The following is a 17233-nucleotide window of genomic DNA, read 5'->3' as shown; positions in this document are numbered from 1 at the left end:
GCTGCCCAAGACTTCCTCAGTCTTCCTAGAATGTCTCACAGCCCTCAGAGCCCCTCTGCACACAGGCAGGTTCCAGGTCTGGATGAGAAGCTGCCAATCAGCTGAGGCCTTGACCTTCGTGTTTGGATAACGATCCCTCAAAGTGGAAGCAAAGAGGCCAAGTTCTGCTGATGAGTGAAGAATTCAGTGTGTAAACCTGCAAGGGCCTCTGTGAAGCCAAGTTGGTAGAAACTAGACCCCGGTGAAATGCCCAACCCTTGGCCTTGTCCCATATCACATCTGGCGGCCAGATCTGCGTGCTGTGTGTGCATCGTGGGGATCAAAAGGTGAGAACAAAGGGCTGGCAAAGGAATGGAGGCCCAGGTTTGGATGGCAGATTGTCACAGTTACGCTGCATCACATACCCCTCAAGCTAGTGATAAAACAGCTCCCCTCATGCTTTAAGAGCACTAGTTTTGGGGGGAGCATGGGCCTGGATTAGCAGCCTGGCTCCGCCATATACGAACTGTCTGGCCCTGGACGAATGGCTGAGCCCCCCAAGCCTGCGTCCTCACCCGCAGCCGTGAGGACGAATGACATGCGACGTAGCTCAGAGCCTGGCACACAGCACGCGCTCGACAAGTGGTAGTGGCTGTGACCACCAGAACACTCACACTGTCATTATTGTTATGTTCACTGTCAGCAGCGGCGGCAGCACCCACAGCCGCCACCACCGTCACCACCGCCACCACCACCGTAGCACGTTTACTCTGAGGACGCCTCCAGCTCCCTTTATGCACATGAGGCGTCTGAGGCCCACGTGTCAGCCATCTGCCCACAGTCGTCTGCCAAGAGGATGCCAGAACAGAGAGCAGGACAGACACCCTACGTGGCAGGCTTCGTCTGTCAGCAGGGGACATGGAGCGGAGAAGAGGCCCACCTGGCATGGAGTACTTGGAGAAGTCGGGCAGAGTGTGCGAGAAGGAGACGGTGCTGCCGCCACTGGGACTGGACATGCCACTGGTGACAGGCGAGGAGGACACCTTCCCATTGACGGTGGCGTAGTTGGGGAGGCTGCCCGCTCGGTCCCCCATGGACATCCTCCACTTCTCTGGCAAGGCTGGCATCGGACTCCCTTGTCGGAAGGCTGCCGAGTCCGGCGACGGGGAGGTGGTGGGGCTGCTCAGGCCAGGGTAGTAGGCAGGGGACACGGGGAAGGAGGGTGTGGAAGGAGCCTGATAGCCAGAGGCGCTGCTCTGCCGGGACAGCGTTGGTCTTCGGTCCTCGGGGGTGGAGTAGCCCCCGTAGGCCACGTGCCGGTCCAAGCTGGGGCTGCCAGGAACCACAGATCCAGGCCCTCCGAGGTGACGGCCCAGGCTGGGGCTTCCGGGGCTGGCTACTGTGTTGCCATGGAGGTTGGAGGCCAAGTTGCCCTGGTGGGCTCCAGGGTGCCGGCCCAGGCTGGGGCTCCCTGGAGTGGTGGCCACACTGCCATGGAGGCCTGAAACCTGATGGGCCCCAGGGTGCCGACCCAGGCTGGGGCTTCCCGGAGTGGTCGCTGCACTGCTCTGGGGACTAGAGGCAGCATTACCATGGAAACCAGTTCCTGGCGGGCCCATCACCTGGCGGTGGCTCAGACTAGGGCTGCTGGGGGCAGCCATGCTGGGGTTGACAGCTCGGCGGCCAAAGCCAGGACTAGGAGGAGTGTTGGTGCCCACTGTCCTGTGGCGTGTCTGAGGGCTCCCAGGTACCGTGTGCACAGCGGCTACATTGAACTGAGACCGGGCCTGGCTTTCTGGGGAGCTGAACTGCTGGAGCGAGGGGTCGGGGCTGCTGTAGCTGCTGCCCACGGCTGGAAGAGGAGAAGAACTCTGGTAGCTTCTCTGAGCCGAAGGGCTGGGCTGGCCCAGGCTGCCGGAGCGGAAGCCAGAATCCAGCAGAGGTTGGGTGGGTGTCCGGGGGCCCTGGTCACTGCTCTCCCCTGATGGGAAACTCCCCACTGAAGTGCTAGAGAGAGAAAGGGCAGATCATGTCAGCAAACGGTTTTAATGAAGAACAGGCTTTCGATGAACACTCAGACCTCCCTCCCACCACTAGTAACAACAGTGCGTTCCACTTGCACGCACGGGAATATCAAGGTTTTTACGTCACCCTGTGGGACTGTCCGCAGACGAAACTGAGGCTCAGATCGGTTAACAATAGGATGGCGATCACATGGCTCATAAAAGACCAGGGTTTCGGGTCTGGCTGTGCCCAACCTCAAAGCACATGTTCTCCCCTCTGTACTACTCTGGCCCCGGTGCCACCGGCCAGAGTGCGGAGCTCTCTTTCATCGAGACTGAAGCTGACTGAATCTACTGAACAAAACGAGTGAATAGATCACAGAGTCACAGATGCAGAGGACAAAATGACAGCTATCGGAGGGGAGGGGGTTGGGGGCTGGCAAAAACGGTGAAGGGATGAAGGAAAAAAACCTCACAGACACAGACAACAGTGTGGTGACTTCCAGAGGAACAGGGGGCTTGGGGAAGGTAGAAGAGGGTGCAGGGGGGACAAATGGAGATGGAAGGGGACTTGATTGGAGTGGTGGACACACAACACAATATATAGTTGATGTGTTACAGAACTGAATATCTGAAACCTATATAATGAACCAATGTCACCCCAATAAATTCAATAAAATAAAAAGAAAGAAACTGACGGCGGCTGTCCTCTTGTCAATGCCAGGATCACTGAACCCTGGAGAGGGGCTCAAACCACCTGGATCCTGTTTGTCCTGGAAGTATCCCCACTTTGATTCAGTTGCCCCGGGTGTGCCACCATTATCTTTAAATGTTGAGAGTGTTAGAATTGGGCTTTCATTCCTGGGTTGCTCTAAAAAGCAAAGACAAGGAAGTCTCATAGGGGATCTCAGCTCCTTATAAAGTCTGCTTTCTAGCCATCGGATCTGGCTACTAATGGAGCAAGCTGCTTTGCATGGTAATGAGACTCCCATCACTAGCAGCATTTAAGCAGAGGCTGACTAATCTCTTGACCTGAATGCTGTGAAGGGACTATCCTCCAATGGAAGGTTAGATTAGATGAGCTCAGAAGTCAAACCCAATTCTAAGACTGAGGAAATTCAGTTCAGAGGAGACTGTACATAGGGGAATAAACAAAATCAAAGGTTCTACTCTGAAGGTAAGTACAAGTCCATAGAAAAGTATAATGCAACGCCCTGTGAGTTGGGAAACCTGGATTCGGCTGTTAGTTTTCCCGTGTAGAAAAAAAATGAGGGGCTGGGTTAGATGACCCTGATTCTTTCCAGACACAAACTTCTATCCCTCGATGACATGGCAGGAGAGATGAAGGTTGGCAGGGACCTACATAAGCAGCAGCTGCAGGGTGGTGGCAGGGAGGCTCTGCACTGGGGCCCCGAGGGGTGGGGCGGCTCCTTACATAAGAAGATGGGCCAAAGCCTAGAGCCGGAGACTGGAAGGATTCTCAAGCCTGGGTTGGATAAGTTCAGGTCCCTCGGGCGATGTGTGGGGGGCAGCGGGGAGATCATTCAAGAGCCAAAGGCAGAGAGAAGTCAGGGGCCAGGCCAGGACAAAGTCTGCCTCACGTGCAGAAGGGGTCAGAGCAGAACAGCCACTTCCTGCGAGAAATAACCTGTATTCTGAGGAATGGGAGGACGTGTCAGGTGGATGGGGGACACCCAAATGGAGTTCTGCGGGACTAATCCCAGAGGAGAAATGCTAGCTTCCTAAATGCTGGGAAGAGCTAAAACTATAGCTGGAGGGTGTGAGTGAGAAGTAATGCAAATTTCCTAATGTCCGGGCCCACTGAACACCAGCAATGGGGGCTGGCAGGTGCAGAAAACCCCCTTTTCTGAGACAGCCACACCCTCTGCCCGAAGGCAGACCTCCCCAGATATGGAGCTTGTCTGCTCCATCAGGAGACTGGGGTCCACGCTGGGCTTGAGGAGCCAGAATTCTTAGAATTCAGGCAGAACTGCCTCTGCTCCCCTAACCGCCTGCCCTGACCTGGGAGGGGGCACACTGCATCGAGCCAGTGACGGATTTCAGCCCACCAGGGGCCTGTGGAAATGTGGGGAGGTGGCTGGAGCAGTTCCAGTGCCCGGGGATCCCAGGCCGTGGCGGGGAGTGAACGTGGGGTGGGGCAGTCAGCAGCAGAGTCTCCCCCTCCTGGGGGACGGTTCTGACCGGGGCCAGTTCCGCTCCCACACCTGCCACCCTGCGGCGTGCCTGGGCTGACCTCGAGCTCCCTCCCTATGTCATCTTCCCTCTCCCTATCATAAAGCCCACCCTGAGCCCAGCAGCTTCTTCCTGTACCCCAATATAGGGGCCTCCCCTTCAGAGCCCTCCCCTGCCCGGTTCCAGGTTTTCCTCTGTCTGACCCGGTCAGAAGGACAGCCACACGTCCACAAAGACATCTCTCCTCGCTCCCCACCTCGACCCTCCTCACCTGCAGCTTCGGGCCCTCAGACACCCACATCCCTCGGCCCTCTGTCCTGGCTGTGCGGTCCTTCTAGAAAGCCCTCTTCTTCCTGCCTCACCTTTCAACACCATGTTCAACCTTCTGGCCTCACCGCAAACACCTCCAGCCCCCAAGAATCCTCCCTGCATCTCTAGTCAGAAATTGAAGCCCCCCTGCTCTGAGCTCCGAGAACTTTACTGACACATCTGCTTTGGGCGCATCCAACTCATCCTGTGTTGTGCACCGTAACCCAGGCCTGGAGGAGAGGAGGCGGGGGGGGGGGGGGGCGCCCACCAGACACCTTTGGTCCGAAACCTATTTCTGCTACTGTTTAGCTGCAGGACTGTAAGCAAGCTACTTTGCCACTCTGTGCCTCAGTTTCCACTTCTGGAAAGTGGGGATGATAAAAGTACTTACCTCATAGCATTGCCATGAGGGTTAAATAAAATAATCACAGGAAGCATTTAGCAAAGTCCCTGGCACAGAGGAAGCACTCACTACTTGCGATTACTGATGTAGAGTTTAACTTTGGGAGAGGGAGGCTTCAGATTCACCTCCATACCCCCCCACAGAACCACCCCACCCCTGACTCCTTCCAGCAGTTCTAGATGGTGGAACTGAATTCAGCCCAGGGATTAGAGCTCCCACGGACTGTGGCTCTCGGGCGACACTTGCTCTCTCAAAGCATCCGATGAGCTGGTTTCCGAGGGACAGCCACCCGGACGTTATTTCTGCCTGCCCACACCCTGAGTGGATCCAAGGGGCCTCACCCATGCTGCCCCAGGCCTGGCTCCTCTCCCTCACTCACCTGTCGGCACTGAGGATGGGGCTGCTGGTGGAGAGGGGGCTGGGAGAGACGAAGGAGCCGCCCAGAGTCCCGTTCCTCACGGGTGTGTCGTGGCTATAGGCCTGGGCAGCTGGGGCGCTGAAGCTCTTGGACTCAGGGTCCTGAGTTCGAGGCCCAGCCACCGCCGTCCTCACCACCGACTCAACGTAGCTCCGAGGCTCTAGAAGGGGCCAGGAGACAGAGACTTAGCACGGAGCTACAGGATGAAATGCAACTCCTCTCCAGAGTCCAGCTGCAGGGGACAGCCCCAAAAGGACAGCCAAGCACACAAAGGGCACTTCTGGGGCTCCTGCCTGCCCAGGCCCACCCCTCCTCCCAGCATTTTGGAGAAGCTGTGGGAACCACACGGAACCTTTCCCCGTGGCTTCGCTCAGAGAAGCCGCCCAGAAACAGACCCCAGTTTCCGCCTGTAAATGCAGCCACGGCAGGATCTTCCCTCTCAGAGCGAGGATGCCCCCCCCCCCCCCATAGCTGGCATCCCTACAGCTGCTTTTCTTTGACATCCTGCCTCCCCAGACCCCAGGCTCTTCTAGGACCCCGGGCAGCACTGGCGTGTGGACCTAGAGCTCCAGCAGCCCTTGCCCCTGTCTCAGGACAACACCAGGGTTCGCATGAGCTTCACCTCACACCCAGGACCCAGAAGCAGGCGAGCCGGCCAGCAGCAGGCCTGTGCCAGTAAGTCACGCCCAGCCCCTTTATGCCAAGACACACCCACCTCCCTGCCTGACACACTTAGCATTCCTCTGGAGACTGACACCATTATCCCCACTTGGTGTTCAAAACATCCTAAGGGGAATGGGGGGGGGGGGGGGAGTGGAGGGACAGGTGCCAGAAAGGCCACCGAACAGATGAGGACACTGAGGCCTAGGGAGTGAAGTGACCAAAGGCCCAGCCAGTGCTTGTTCAGCTCCCCCTCTGAGCCCGGCCCCCAAACTAACTCGATATGAAGTGGGGGGAGGGGAGCAGCAAGATGCCCCGGGCTTCTCAAGGGACATGATGAGGGATGGATGACGCTCTTGCCACCTCCAAACCTGGCACCAACCCTGTCTCCCCCAGGAGGGGCGTGGCCAAGCACAGAGCCACACTCTGCCTGCAACGAGGGCATCTGCTGAAGCCGGCCTAAGACACGGGCGGCCCTGTGTGGCGCCGTGCAGGCCAGGCTCCCGGAGCCACTGCTGGCCAGGACAGTGCTGGTCACTGAGTCCGCAAACAGCCCCCATCCCTTCGGTCCAAGGAAGACCCTGCCTCGGAAGGAGCCCCACCACCATGGCGTCAGGGGCACAGCCTCTTGGCATGGCTCCCAGTGGCCTTGAGGCCTGGCACCCTGCACCCAGGCCAAAGCCTGAGGACGGCCCTTCAGAGCAGGCCCTTCACAGAGGCCTGGGAGTCTGCACAGCTCCAGCCAGAGGCCGCCAGCCTGTCCTAGTTTCTACCCAGAGTTCCCTCCAAACAACAGCAGTGCCGGTGGGGTGGGGGGGGCAGGATGTCTGCAAAGGGACAGCTCAGAGCAATTCCAGGTACCATGTGAAGGACGATACAGAACCAGTCACCTCGGCACCCAAAGCTGATGGGCAGAGGCCAGCAAGGCGTCCTCAAGAGCCCGCTCACCCAGCCCAGGCCACCCACCCACCCACCTCACAGAAGCCCCAGGCCGCATCATTCCAAAGGCCCTGTTTCTTTGCCATCTGTGCCCAAGGTCCTACTGGAACCAGGAGATGCTACAGGGGTCCTCGGACCCAGGGCAGGCACACTTTCTTGCAGAGGCCCCGAGAGTAACTATCTTCGCCTTGGTGGGCCGGCCAGTCTCTGGGACAACCACTCACTCTGCTATCGTGGTGTGAGGGCAGCCAGAGGCAGCCGTCCCTGAAGGAGTGAGTGTGTCTATCTTTACAAAAATACATGGGGGACGGGATCTGACCAAGTTTGCTGACCACAGATCTCACCTGTTTCCTCAGCCCAGAGAGGTGGGGTGATTTGTCCCAGAATACACAGCGGACATGGATACTAGTGCACAGTCTCCTGCTTCTCAGTGCTGGCTCAGGGTGGCCAGAGCGGGGCCACAGCCTCACAGGGGCACCCAGAGCTGTCTGCTGCCCAGAACTGCAGCCCACTGCCCAGAGAAGAGCCTGTTCCACAGGGCTATTACTAATGCCAAAAACAGCACACTGTTATATGAAGAAAGTAGGATTTGGAGAATGTAAGTATCTTGCCTGGGTCACACAGTACCAAGCGGCAGCACTGGCCTAGGGAACCAGGTCGTCTGGCCCAGAGTCTGTTCTCTGGCCCACTGCACATACGGCCACACCTAAAAATTGGGGAGCAGGCAGTTTCAGTGCCTCTAGCCTTGGGGGGGTTGGCTAGGGTCCTGGAGTTACCCCGCTTGGCAGTAGGGGACCTCACACCCACAGAAAACGCTCACTGAGACCCAAGGCACTCCCTCTCAGCCCATCCCCCACGACCTGGAGTCACTCTCCCTGAAAACCTCCTGAACACTTTCAGGCTCTCAGCTTCGCCAGGGTCCCCATAACACTTAGCACCCCTTCTCTCCCACCCAGAGATGGTGGGGGATCGCTCCGCCCCCTGTGCAGCGCCTGGCATCTCACAGGTCCTGGACACGTGTCTGTCCCGCAAACTAGAGATGCGTGATCTTCGCCCTTCAGCCCCACCCACACAGAGGTGCGTCAGAGCTGAGACCTTAGAGGCACACACTCATTTTCCTCATTCCTGGGGATTCTTGCTACCCGCAGAAGGTCCAGCTAAACCCTCAGGGACCGCCCCTGAAGTCCGAGCTCTTCCCCCACTGGCCACGTCCTCCTGGTCCAGGGAGAGACGAGCGAAGCCCCTTCACTCATCTCTGCTCCTCATGGACCCAGAGCGGGAGGGACTCTGGGAAGCTGTCTGATTTCCTAAGTCTCCAGAACTATTTGAAACCAAGCTTTTGAGTCCAAAACTCAGTTTTTCCAAGTTTTCAGACTCGGATTTCTGTATTGAAAATGCCTCCTTTTCCTGTCTATTCCTTTCCCTCCCCCTGCCTCCATACAATGTACAACTTGTGGGCTCCCCTTCTTTCACTTGCTGGATGGGCACCTGGGACAGGCTACGGAACCTTTCTGGGACTCAGTCTTCTCATCTGTAAAATGGGAATGAGAATACCCACCTGCCCAGCCAGGATCAAGTGATAAGAGATGGGAAGTTACTCCTAATTCTTTCTTGCTGATTCCGATTAGCTGTTTACAAGCAGCCCTGCCACGGTTGCCTGCCTATGCCGCCGCTGGCCTGAGGCTGCCTCCCTCCACCCTCTCTGCCTTTCCCTCCTCTCCTCCAATCATGGAGCAGCTTCACCCAGAGGCAACAGGGTTGGGCGCTGGGGGGGGTGGGGTGGGTGGGGGGAGGGGGTGGGGCCAGGAAAGGTGCTTCAAGTGGAACATTCCTGGAGTCCAGACCCACTCCAAGTGGCTGATGGTGGCTGTGAGCAGCTGGCGGCCCCAGAGTGTCTTGGCCCCGCCAGGCTGGGGGCACTGTTGCCGTTTCACCCACACCCTAAAGTGCATTTTCTGCCTCCCAGAAGAGGCTCTTTGGCTGGAGAGAAGCGGCTCACCCACTCCGACTAAAGGAAGACATGTGGGTGGAGGAGAGGGAGAAAGTAAAGAGAACCCCGAGTCCCAGTCCAAGAACTCGGAAGTCGGAATGTCAGATTTTTTAGATTGGGCCACACGCCCCTCCCCTGGGCTGCGCCTGCACCCTGTCCCTACCCTGCTCGGCATCCTACCTCGTGCTGGAAGGTCTCTTAGCATCTCTATCCTCGCAGGCTGTCTCCCTTGTCTTTATACCTTCGGTGCCCAGGACAGAGCCTGGCACATGGTAGGTGCTCAGTAAATCCACATGGCACAGCACTGCCCTAAAGCCCCAGATGCCAGAGTGCACGCATCATCAAGATCTCAGAGCAGGAAGAATCTGAGGAGGGGTCATTTCTAGTCCAGTGTGTCTACCGTTCTGCCAAATCGGCCCCATCTAATCCTCCGGACAAACAGAACCCAGCCTGGATGCCCCGTTGCCCTTCCTCCCTGCAGCACTGGGTAGGTATTCTGGATGTCGGGCTCACGCCTTTCCCGCTACCAGCTTCTCCCTCTCCTTCCTCCATGGACCAGAGCCCCCAGGCCCCACGCCCGGTGAAGTCACTCTGCATTCAGATGTGTGCCCAGTGCAGTCTCATGGAAAGGGGCAGCCTTCACGTGCTGATCCAGTTATAGGGTCTCAGCTGTGCCCCGATGACTGTGTGCACCTCAGTCACTTAATATCCCTAAGCATCACCTCTTCTGTGAAACAGGGTTCCTAGCACCTTCTTCTGAGTGCTTCTGTGACTAGCAGACAAGATGTGACAATGACCCCACATGGTCCTGTCCCTGCCTGTTGAACCTCACTCTGCACCACACTCCCCCTTAAGTCTCCTTGTTCCAGCATCCAGCTCCCCTTTGCTCTTGGCCTCACTGACTCTGCAGTTCCTGGGGGAAAAAAATGCTACTGACTCCCGCCCCAGGGCCTTTGCACGTGTCCTTTTCCTCTGTGTAGAATGCTGTCCTCCCATGCCAGTTCCACCAAGTTAATGTCACTCACTGTCATAACTCACTTCTTCAGCCAAGATCAGGGTCTTTACCATAAGGTCCAAAAAAACTGCATCCCTTCCCTTCAGAGCCCTTATCTCACTATGCAATTCTGAGTGATCATTTAATTCTGACTCCTGTTCGTGCTCCATGAGATTCGGAACCATGGACCTGCTTAACATTACATCCCCAGGGCCTGGCCCAGATCCTGTCACACGGGAGGTACACAGAACATGTATCAACCAAGTGATCAACGAATGAGAGCACAGGGTAATATATAGCATTTAGCAGGGTGCCTTGAACAGGGCAGAGTTTCCTAAAGTTTTCTTTTCCCCTGGCTGAGGAATTCCACCTCTGACCATTTTTCCTCACAGGCATTTTTTTATTTTTATTTTCCATCAAAGTGTCAGCAGGGAAAGAAAGCAGAGCTTCAGAGGGTCAGCAAAGAATGTGCTTTAGTCTAACTAGGGGGTAGCACATGAGTCAGGGAAAATGAAACGGGCTTCCCACAGTCTACTCCCTGCCCCCAACACGCCCCGCTCCCCAGGCCACAACAGCAATTCCGACCCCCACGCTGGAATCCCAGGGCACGGTGCCTGGGTGCAGGAGGAGGGCTTTGAACCAGCCTCCTGACTAGGAGAAAGGGGATAATTCCAGTCCCAGCCCCGCAGCTCCCTAACTGACCCTGGGCAGATGCCCCCACCCTCACCCTCCAACCATGACCTCAGTGCCACAGCTGCGAAAAGGGTGGGCGTGGCGGAGCTGATCCCTCAGGACCTGCCCCTCCTAACTGCAGCTGGAGGCCAGCAGATGGGAGGACTCGGGGCGGGGAGGCTAAGAGACAAGCTCGCCCCAGCTCAGGCCTGAGGGTGCTCACTCCTCTCAAGTGTCACCCCAAAGTGGGAAACAGCCAGGGCCTGTTGGCCTGTGGGACAATCTACCTCTGACCTTCCCCCTGGGGAGAGTTTGAGGTCCCACCCGTCTGATGAAGTCAGCAACCGCGGGAAGAGTGTGGGTGGGCGTCTGAGAGACACGAACAAACACTGGCTCCAGGCCCCAGCTTATTCCAGACTCCCGTCCCAGCGTCCCTGCCCTGTCGGGAGCCAGCAGCCAGGAGCAAGCAGCCACTCACCCTGTTCTGGGATCGGTTGCTGGGGATGCCTCGTCCTGCCACCCCCAGGCAGCCTGGTGTGGTCGCCTGAACTCCGGCTGGAAGCGGGCAAAGCTTTATGGAAGCTCCAGCCACCTTGCCGGGGGGGTGGCAGATTCGGAGTGGCACAGCCCATGCCCGCTTTGGGGGTAGAATATCAAAATGGTAAGTGCAAAGGAAAGCAGAAGCAAACTTAAGAAAACCAGCTGGAGTCTTTAGGAAACCAGGCCACAGGGACCTAGGGTCCAGGTGGGAAGTCAAAACAGCTAACGTGGCAGAGCCGGAAGGTGTCTCGATGCCACCTCCTCTAAGCCCTGGTGGAGATGGCCTGCACCGTCACGGCAGTGCCACAAAGCCACACAGGCCGCCCAAGCTAGTTCCCCCGTCGTTTCACCTGCTGCTGAGTCATCACTTGAACCCTGTTCCTAATAAGTCAAAGGCTTTCAACCAGATTTCGTCTCCTTCCCACTTTCCTGTGTACAATGTAGTCCGTCTAAATTAGGGGTTAAGCTGAGATGCAGACACACTAACTCCTTGGAACTGTCAAAATTACATGCACGGTGCCCAGGTGCACAGGGGTGGGTCCACAGCCTAGCCCCAAAGACACTGAAGTTCCAGAAAAACAGGCCTTCTACCATCTGTGTTGATAAGAGGTCAACTCACGGCTCTGGGACAGTGGTTCCGACAGAGCTGACTATCCCCCAGGGGACGTCTGCAACGCTGGAGACCTTTTCATTGTCACGAGTAGGTGGGTGCTACCGGCGCATAGCAGGCAGAGGCCAGAGACGCCTCTGCACACCCTGCCAGGCACAGGGCAGCCCCTACACCCGCGTGGTCCGGGCCCCAGCGTCAGCAGTGCCAAGGTTGAAAACCCTGAGCTCCCCACGTGGAGTGCACCCAGGAAATGGAATGATGGGCCCCTGCCCTCCGTGTGGGTCCCCTTGCCTCTGGAGGGGCTGGCTCACCCCAGGTGGGCTGGCAGGGATGCCGCCAGGGTGGCAGCGACTGGAGGGGTGTTTTGTCAGCAAGGTGGCATCACATTGGCACCCGGACGCTGGCTGTGCCTGAATCGAGCTCTGAGCTCCTCAGTCAGGACTCAGGCAGCTTCTGAGGTGACAGGTCATCACCAAGGGAGGGAGACCGGGAGGCCATGTGCCTGGTCACTAGAGACCCGGTCCACGAAGAGAGCCGCCCCCCAACCGATCAAGCTCCAAGTGAAAAGCCATTCCCAGGCCCGGACAGCCGAAGCGCCACACAGCAGGCCAGCACTTACCTTGCGACAGCTCTGTCACCTCCTTCCCCTCATCCTCCTCTGAGGGAAGATGAGAAGAGGGGTGGGGAGCAGAGAGGCAGGTGATGAAAAGGAGAGGGAGAGCAAAAAGGAAAGAGAGGTCAGTTAACAGAGATTATTTCTTGAGAGAGAATTTGCTGAGAAAAGGGAAGTGGGAAAGCAGAGGTGAGGCCAGGGCAGAGGTGACTGTTCACAGAAGTGCCCCAAGGTGAGGGTAAGGTCCACACTGACAGGACCTGGGTTCCAGGGCAGCAAGGCCAGGTGCCCAAGTAAAAAGGGCCTGGCTCTCAGGAGCAGCAGGCCCTGCCCCCAGGGCTCCGAGGCCAAGCTGTGCGGGTCCCTGCCACAGCCCCTGCCCCAGGGCTTTCCCAGGCTGCGTCTCAAACAGGCGTGAGCAGGCCCAGTGAGAGGAGCCCACCACTGCCTCCTTCTCCCGGTGACTCAGTGTCCCTGGCCATGCAGACACCTCCTGGGTGGGAGGCTGTGTCCGGACGTGTGTCCTTGTGGGTCACACATGCATGCCACTGCATTCCTACCTGGCAGGATCAGCCTTCTGGTGACTAAAGAAAAGAAGCCAAGTTTGCCCCCAGAGCCCCAGCCTAGCCCTAAAACCAGAGTCTAGGGAACAAGTTTCTGTACTTAGCCTGCTTGAAATGGCCACTAAGGGCCCAGGGGCCCCCATTTTCTCCTTCCTCCAAAGGAAAGAGAGGAGCTCGAAAATGTGACGAGGAAGTAGGAGGTGTGAACTGGAAGCAAGTGTGTGGGGGCCTGTCTGCATGCGTGTGCATACGTGTGCACACACACCCAAGTATCTGAACACTGAGGCACGGGGGAGCCCGGCTCTGGCCAAGAGCTGACCCTCTCTAAGAAACTGAGGCCAGGCCTCCAAATCCCCAAGTCAGAGGACACTGGGAGCAGCACTGGCCCCACAGGTCAGCGGGCAGGAAGGCTGCAAAGTGACCCATCCCCTCAGCCCCCAACCTGAGCACGGGCCCTGACCCAGGCTGCCGTCTTGTTGCCAGGAAGGTCTGGAGAACCCACCACCTCTGGTCCTGCCCAGGACCACAGGGGTCCTCCGACCCCCACTCCTCTATCTGGCCTCCCCCGCTGCCTCCCTTCCAGCAGAGTCACTTACCCCCCGTGGGGTGCAGCAGGATATCCGCTGGGTTGTGGGGTTTCAGGCCCAGAGCAGAGAGAGGAGTCTTGGCCAGACCTGGAGGGGAGCGCACTGTGCCAGAACGAAGAGAGGAGACATGGTCAGTGAGTCTCAGGTCATGGGGGCAGGGGCAGGTGCGGGGGAGAGGAGGAGGGGCAGGAGGGAGAGCACCCATAAGTGAGGGCTTGCTGGGGAGGGCTGGGCCGCAGGAGAAGGAGCAGAGGAACCAGCGCTGCCGCGCTCCACTGCCCTTTCCCGTGGGGTGGGGGAGGATCTGCACAGTTTAAAGGGTGAGGTGAGTCAGGAAGTGGTGTCCTTGTGCAGGCCCCGCCCCTCAGCCATGAGAAAGTCCTTTCTTTCCCTGGGCCCCTAGTTTCTTCAGCACAGTCCCTTTACGTGCCATACATGCAGGGGGCTTTTTGGCCATCTCGGTTTTCCCATATATTATTCTCTCTCTCTTCCTCCTCTCTCCCATTCCTCCCTCCCCCCACACATAGAGTCTTTCTAAAGCAGGCACTTAGATGGACTGAGGGGAGAACAAAAGAAAACGGGGCATCCAGAGAGCGCATCCTGGAAAGGACAGATGGAGGAGAAGGGATCACCATGACAGCCTGCAGCCAAAGGGCTCGCCCCTTGCAAACCTCAGCAAGAGAGAATTTCTTGGCCTGGGGCTCTCTGTACCCCCCGAACCTCAGTGCTCTAGCTGAGGTAAGAAGTCCAGTCTCCATGATCCTTGGGCAAGAGAACCAACTCCCTGCACAAACCCCAGGTCCCTTCCAAGCCACCTGTCCAGGTTAGAAGAGTCACATAACACACAAGGTCAGAAAGGGCTGTCAGGCTTTGTCCCACCAGCCAAAGAAGAGGCCGGACTCTGAGCCGATCCACGGGGAGATGATTACACCCAGTCACGAGATTTCTCAATGGCACCTGCCACATAGCCTCACAGAGCTCCAAGGAGAAGTACGAAAAACAAGCTCTGTGTCTCCTATCGCGGCCATCAGGGGCCTGCAGGGGCCATGGCTGCTGAGGACACTCAGCCGCGCAGCTCCGCCAGGGCCCAGGGCTGCCTGCCCCACACCAGCAGCCCCAACAGACCAGCTGTGGCCCTCGGTTGTCCAGAAACCCCACGCAGCCCCTCTGGGACCCTCCCTGGCCCCGTCTCCCTTCCCCCAAAGACAGTGAGACCTACAGAAAACCAACTAAAAATACAATCTCTCAAAGCAAGCAACCTAGGTAACTTATTGTATACGTAGGTATCTGTGAAAGGAGTGAGACTCACAGGGTCCAGTGGGGAGCCCACTCCTGCACACCATCCCACTCTGTCCTTGGAGGCCCGACACACAAACACAGCAGAGGGGCAGCTATGTACAAACACACATGTCCAGGCACGGGGCAGGCCTAGGCCTGCATGTCTGTCTGTCCCTCCTTCTCCCTTTACATACACACACAGAGGTGTCTTGCAATGAACACTTATCAAGCACTTATTCATGTTTCACATGAATGAATTTCAATGTCATTACTATGGAAGAATGAGCCCAGCCTCAGAGGCCACAGCCCATGGCACGACCGCGAGGTGGGAGGTTTTTCTGGGTTCCCCTCGCACACGCCCAGCTCCCTGCTTGCTCATGCCCCCAGTGCCCAGGATCCGTCCCTTCTCTGAGGCCAACGAGTGGGTGACCCTAAAGCCAGGCACAGCTCTTGCTTCTGGGAGAATTCCTCACATTTCTCCGCCTCTGTCCTCCCTCCCAGCCACGTGCATGGATGAAACCTCTGACTTTTTCCCCAGCCCCCACCCCCAGGCCACTGAGGGCTGAGCAAGGGGAGAAAGAGAAGGATGGGAACAGGAACAAGAGGCAAAAGCCAAAGCCCAGCCCACATGGCTTCTGTCCCGAACAGGGAAATGGCCAACATCTTGGCTGCTTAGACCGACAAGGAACCAGAGTAGGTGTGAAGGTGAAGGGTAAGACCAGGGAGACAGATTCCATGGAGTCATGAAAGGCCACAGGGCTGTCTCCTGAGCAGATTGCCTGGGGCTTGTGCCCTCCAGTGTGGCAGCCACGAGCCACTCAGGGCTCAGGTCCAGTGTGGCAGCCACCAGCCACTCAGGGCTACAGAGAATGCGCGAGGTGGCCATTCTGAACCAAGAGCTGTGACACACAGAGATTTCAAAGACTTGATATGAAACAAGAATGCAGAATATCTCAATATGTGGTTACACATTGAAACGATAACATTTTAGATCTTTGGGGTTAAATAAAACCTATTATTACAAATAGTTTCACTGGTTTCTTCCCACATTTTTTGAAAGATTGAAAAATATCTCATTGATATTTTTATATGGATTTACTTATTGAAATAATAGCTTGGATATTTTGGGTTAAATAAAAAAGATCGTTAAATTTAATTTCTCCGGTTTCCTGTTATTTTTTAAATGTGGCTATTAAAAATGTTTAATAACACACATGGCTCGTGTTACATTTCCATTGGACAGCACAGATTCAGGGGCAGCCATGGCCTCCGGTCACAACATCAGCCTCTCGAGTGCCCAACATGGCAGCCAACACGAGTTCTGCTGCTGCAAAGGCCGGGTCTGGTGCTATATTCCTCTTTCCCCAGAGCAGTCAGCCAGCAGGAGAGTGCACAGGCAGCTCCAGCTCTCCTCCTCACACTCCTCCCCTCACCAGGCAGATGCATACAGAGCTAGGGCCTGGCCCAGCCAACCCAATGCCAGAGCAACACCAGTCTCTCCCTCCTTTGCCAACCCATGCCTCTCATGGAGACTCTGAGTCCTTCGCAGACTATCGGTCCTTCACTGCTTTCCCACAAAGGGCTTCTCCAAGCTCCTCTGCATGGTCTCTTCTACCGTAAGAAGGAACCCTGTCCCACTCCTGTGCTCATCTGAGTCTTCTCTCTGGGGGGAAATACCTGTGCCTTTGGAGGAGCTGCCTCTCCAGTGAGTGTAGCAGGGGTATATAGACTGAATGTTCCTGCCTGCAGGCCAGGGATGGGTGGCATGGGGACTCAGCCAGCCCGAGTATGCGGGCCTTTCTTTCCTTGATAGAAACTAGTTGAGGTGTCTGGATGCACCCAGAAATGGGCATTAGAAGCAAGAAGGTCAAAGAGTGACAGAAGCAAGTCACAAAGAGTCACATCAGGGTAGAGGGTTTTGTACACAGGATGCAAAGACTCTCAACAACTCGGAAAACTGCACACCATGAGAGCCCAGGGGCCCCGGATCACTCAGTGGGGTCCTTAGACTGTGTTGCTGCATCCTCAGATTTGGCGTAGACAACAGAAGAGAAATGCAGGATGGAAAGTGAAGTGGAATGAGCCACAGGATGATAGGGACAGACTGTGGCTCTGCCCAACTTGGCCAGCACCCCCCACCCCAAAGTCCAGATGCTTACACAGGCCAAGGGTTGAGATAGGGGCCTAAGGGGACCCAAAGGAGACGGACTTAGAGGGGAGCTCTTACCTGCACTGGGCGGTGGGCTAGTTGGAGAGGTCCCTTCTATCTCCTCAAAGGCCTCCTTGTAGCTATGAAGATGGGGCTGCAAAAGGAAAAGGGGGCACACTGGTGATCATAACCTTGAGAAGAAGGCGTTTCCCACTAACCAGCCCACAAAGCCCCTCACCAACCTGACCACCTGCCCATGCCCAGGCGAACACAGAGGTCAAAGGCAGCTGCTACCCATTCATGGCCCCAACAACTCCTTGTAGTCAAGAGAAT

General features: G+C 56.8%; 1 protein-coding gene across 11 annotated transcripts in view; it reads right to left on the bottom strand.

Moving 5' to 3' along the window:
* TNS1 (tensin 1) overlaps window positions 1–17233 on the bottom strand; it is a 158360-nt gene that overhangs the window by 13766 nt on the left and 127361 nt on the right. For 5 of the 11 annotated variants that reach the window (XM_053670648.1, XM_037132234.2, XM_053670896.1 and 2 more), the window contains 7 exons: window positions 16979–17054; window positions 13483–13575; window positions 12884–12907; window positions 12330–12368; window positions 11039–11197; window positions 5267–5465; window positions 920–1986 (listed from right to left, as the gene is read on the bottom strand). In XM_053670648.1, the coding sequence (XP_053526623.1) occupies window positions 920–1986; window positions 5267–5465; window positions 11039–11197; window positions 12330–12368; window positions 12884–12907; window positions 13483–13575; window positions 16979–17054 (1657 nt within the window). The remainder of the gene's footprint in view (window positions 1–919; window positions 1987–5266; window positions 5466–11038; window positions 11198–12329; window positions 12369–12883; window positions 12908–13482; window positions 13576–16978; window positions 17055–17233) is intronic. The other 6 variants (XM_053670725.1, XM_053670706.1, XM_053670783.1 and 3 more) reach the window with 4 other exon arrangements.

Source organism: Artibeus jamaicensis, unplaced genomic scaffold, assembly GCF_021234435.1.
Source record: "Artibeus jamaicensis isolate MK-2021 breed Jamaican fruit bat unplaced genomic scaffold, CSHL_Jam_final contig_1015, whole genome shotgun sequence".
Lineage (NCBI taxonomy): Eukaryota > Metazoa > Chordata > Mammalia > Chiroptera > Phyllostomidae > Artibeus > Artibeus jamaicensis.
The sequence above is the reverse complement of the archived record's forward strand: the minus strand, read 5'-3'. Positions and strand labels throughout refer to the sequence as shown.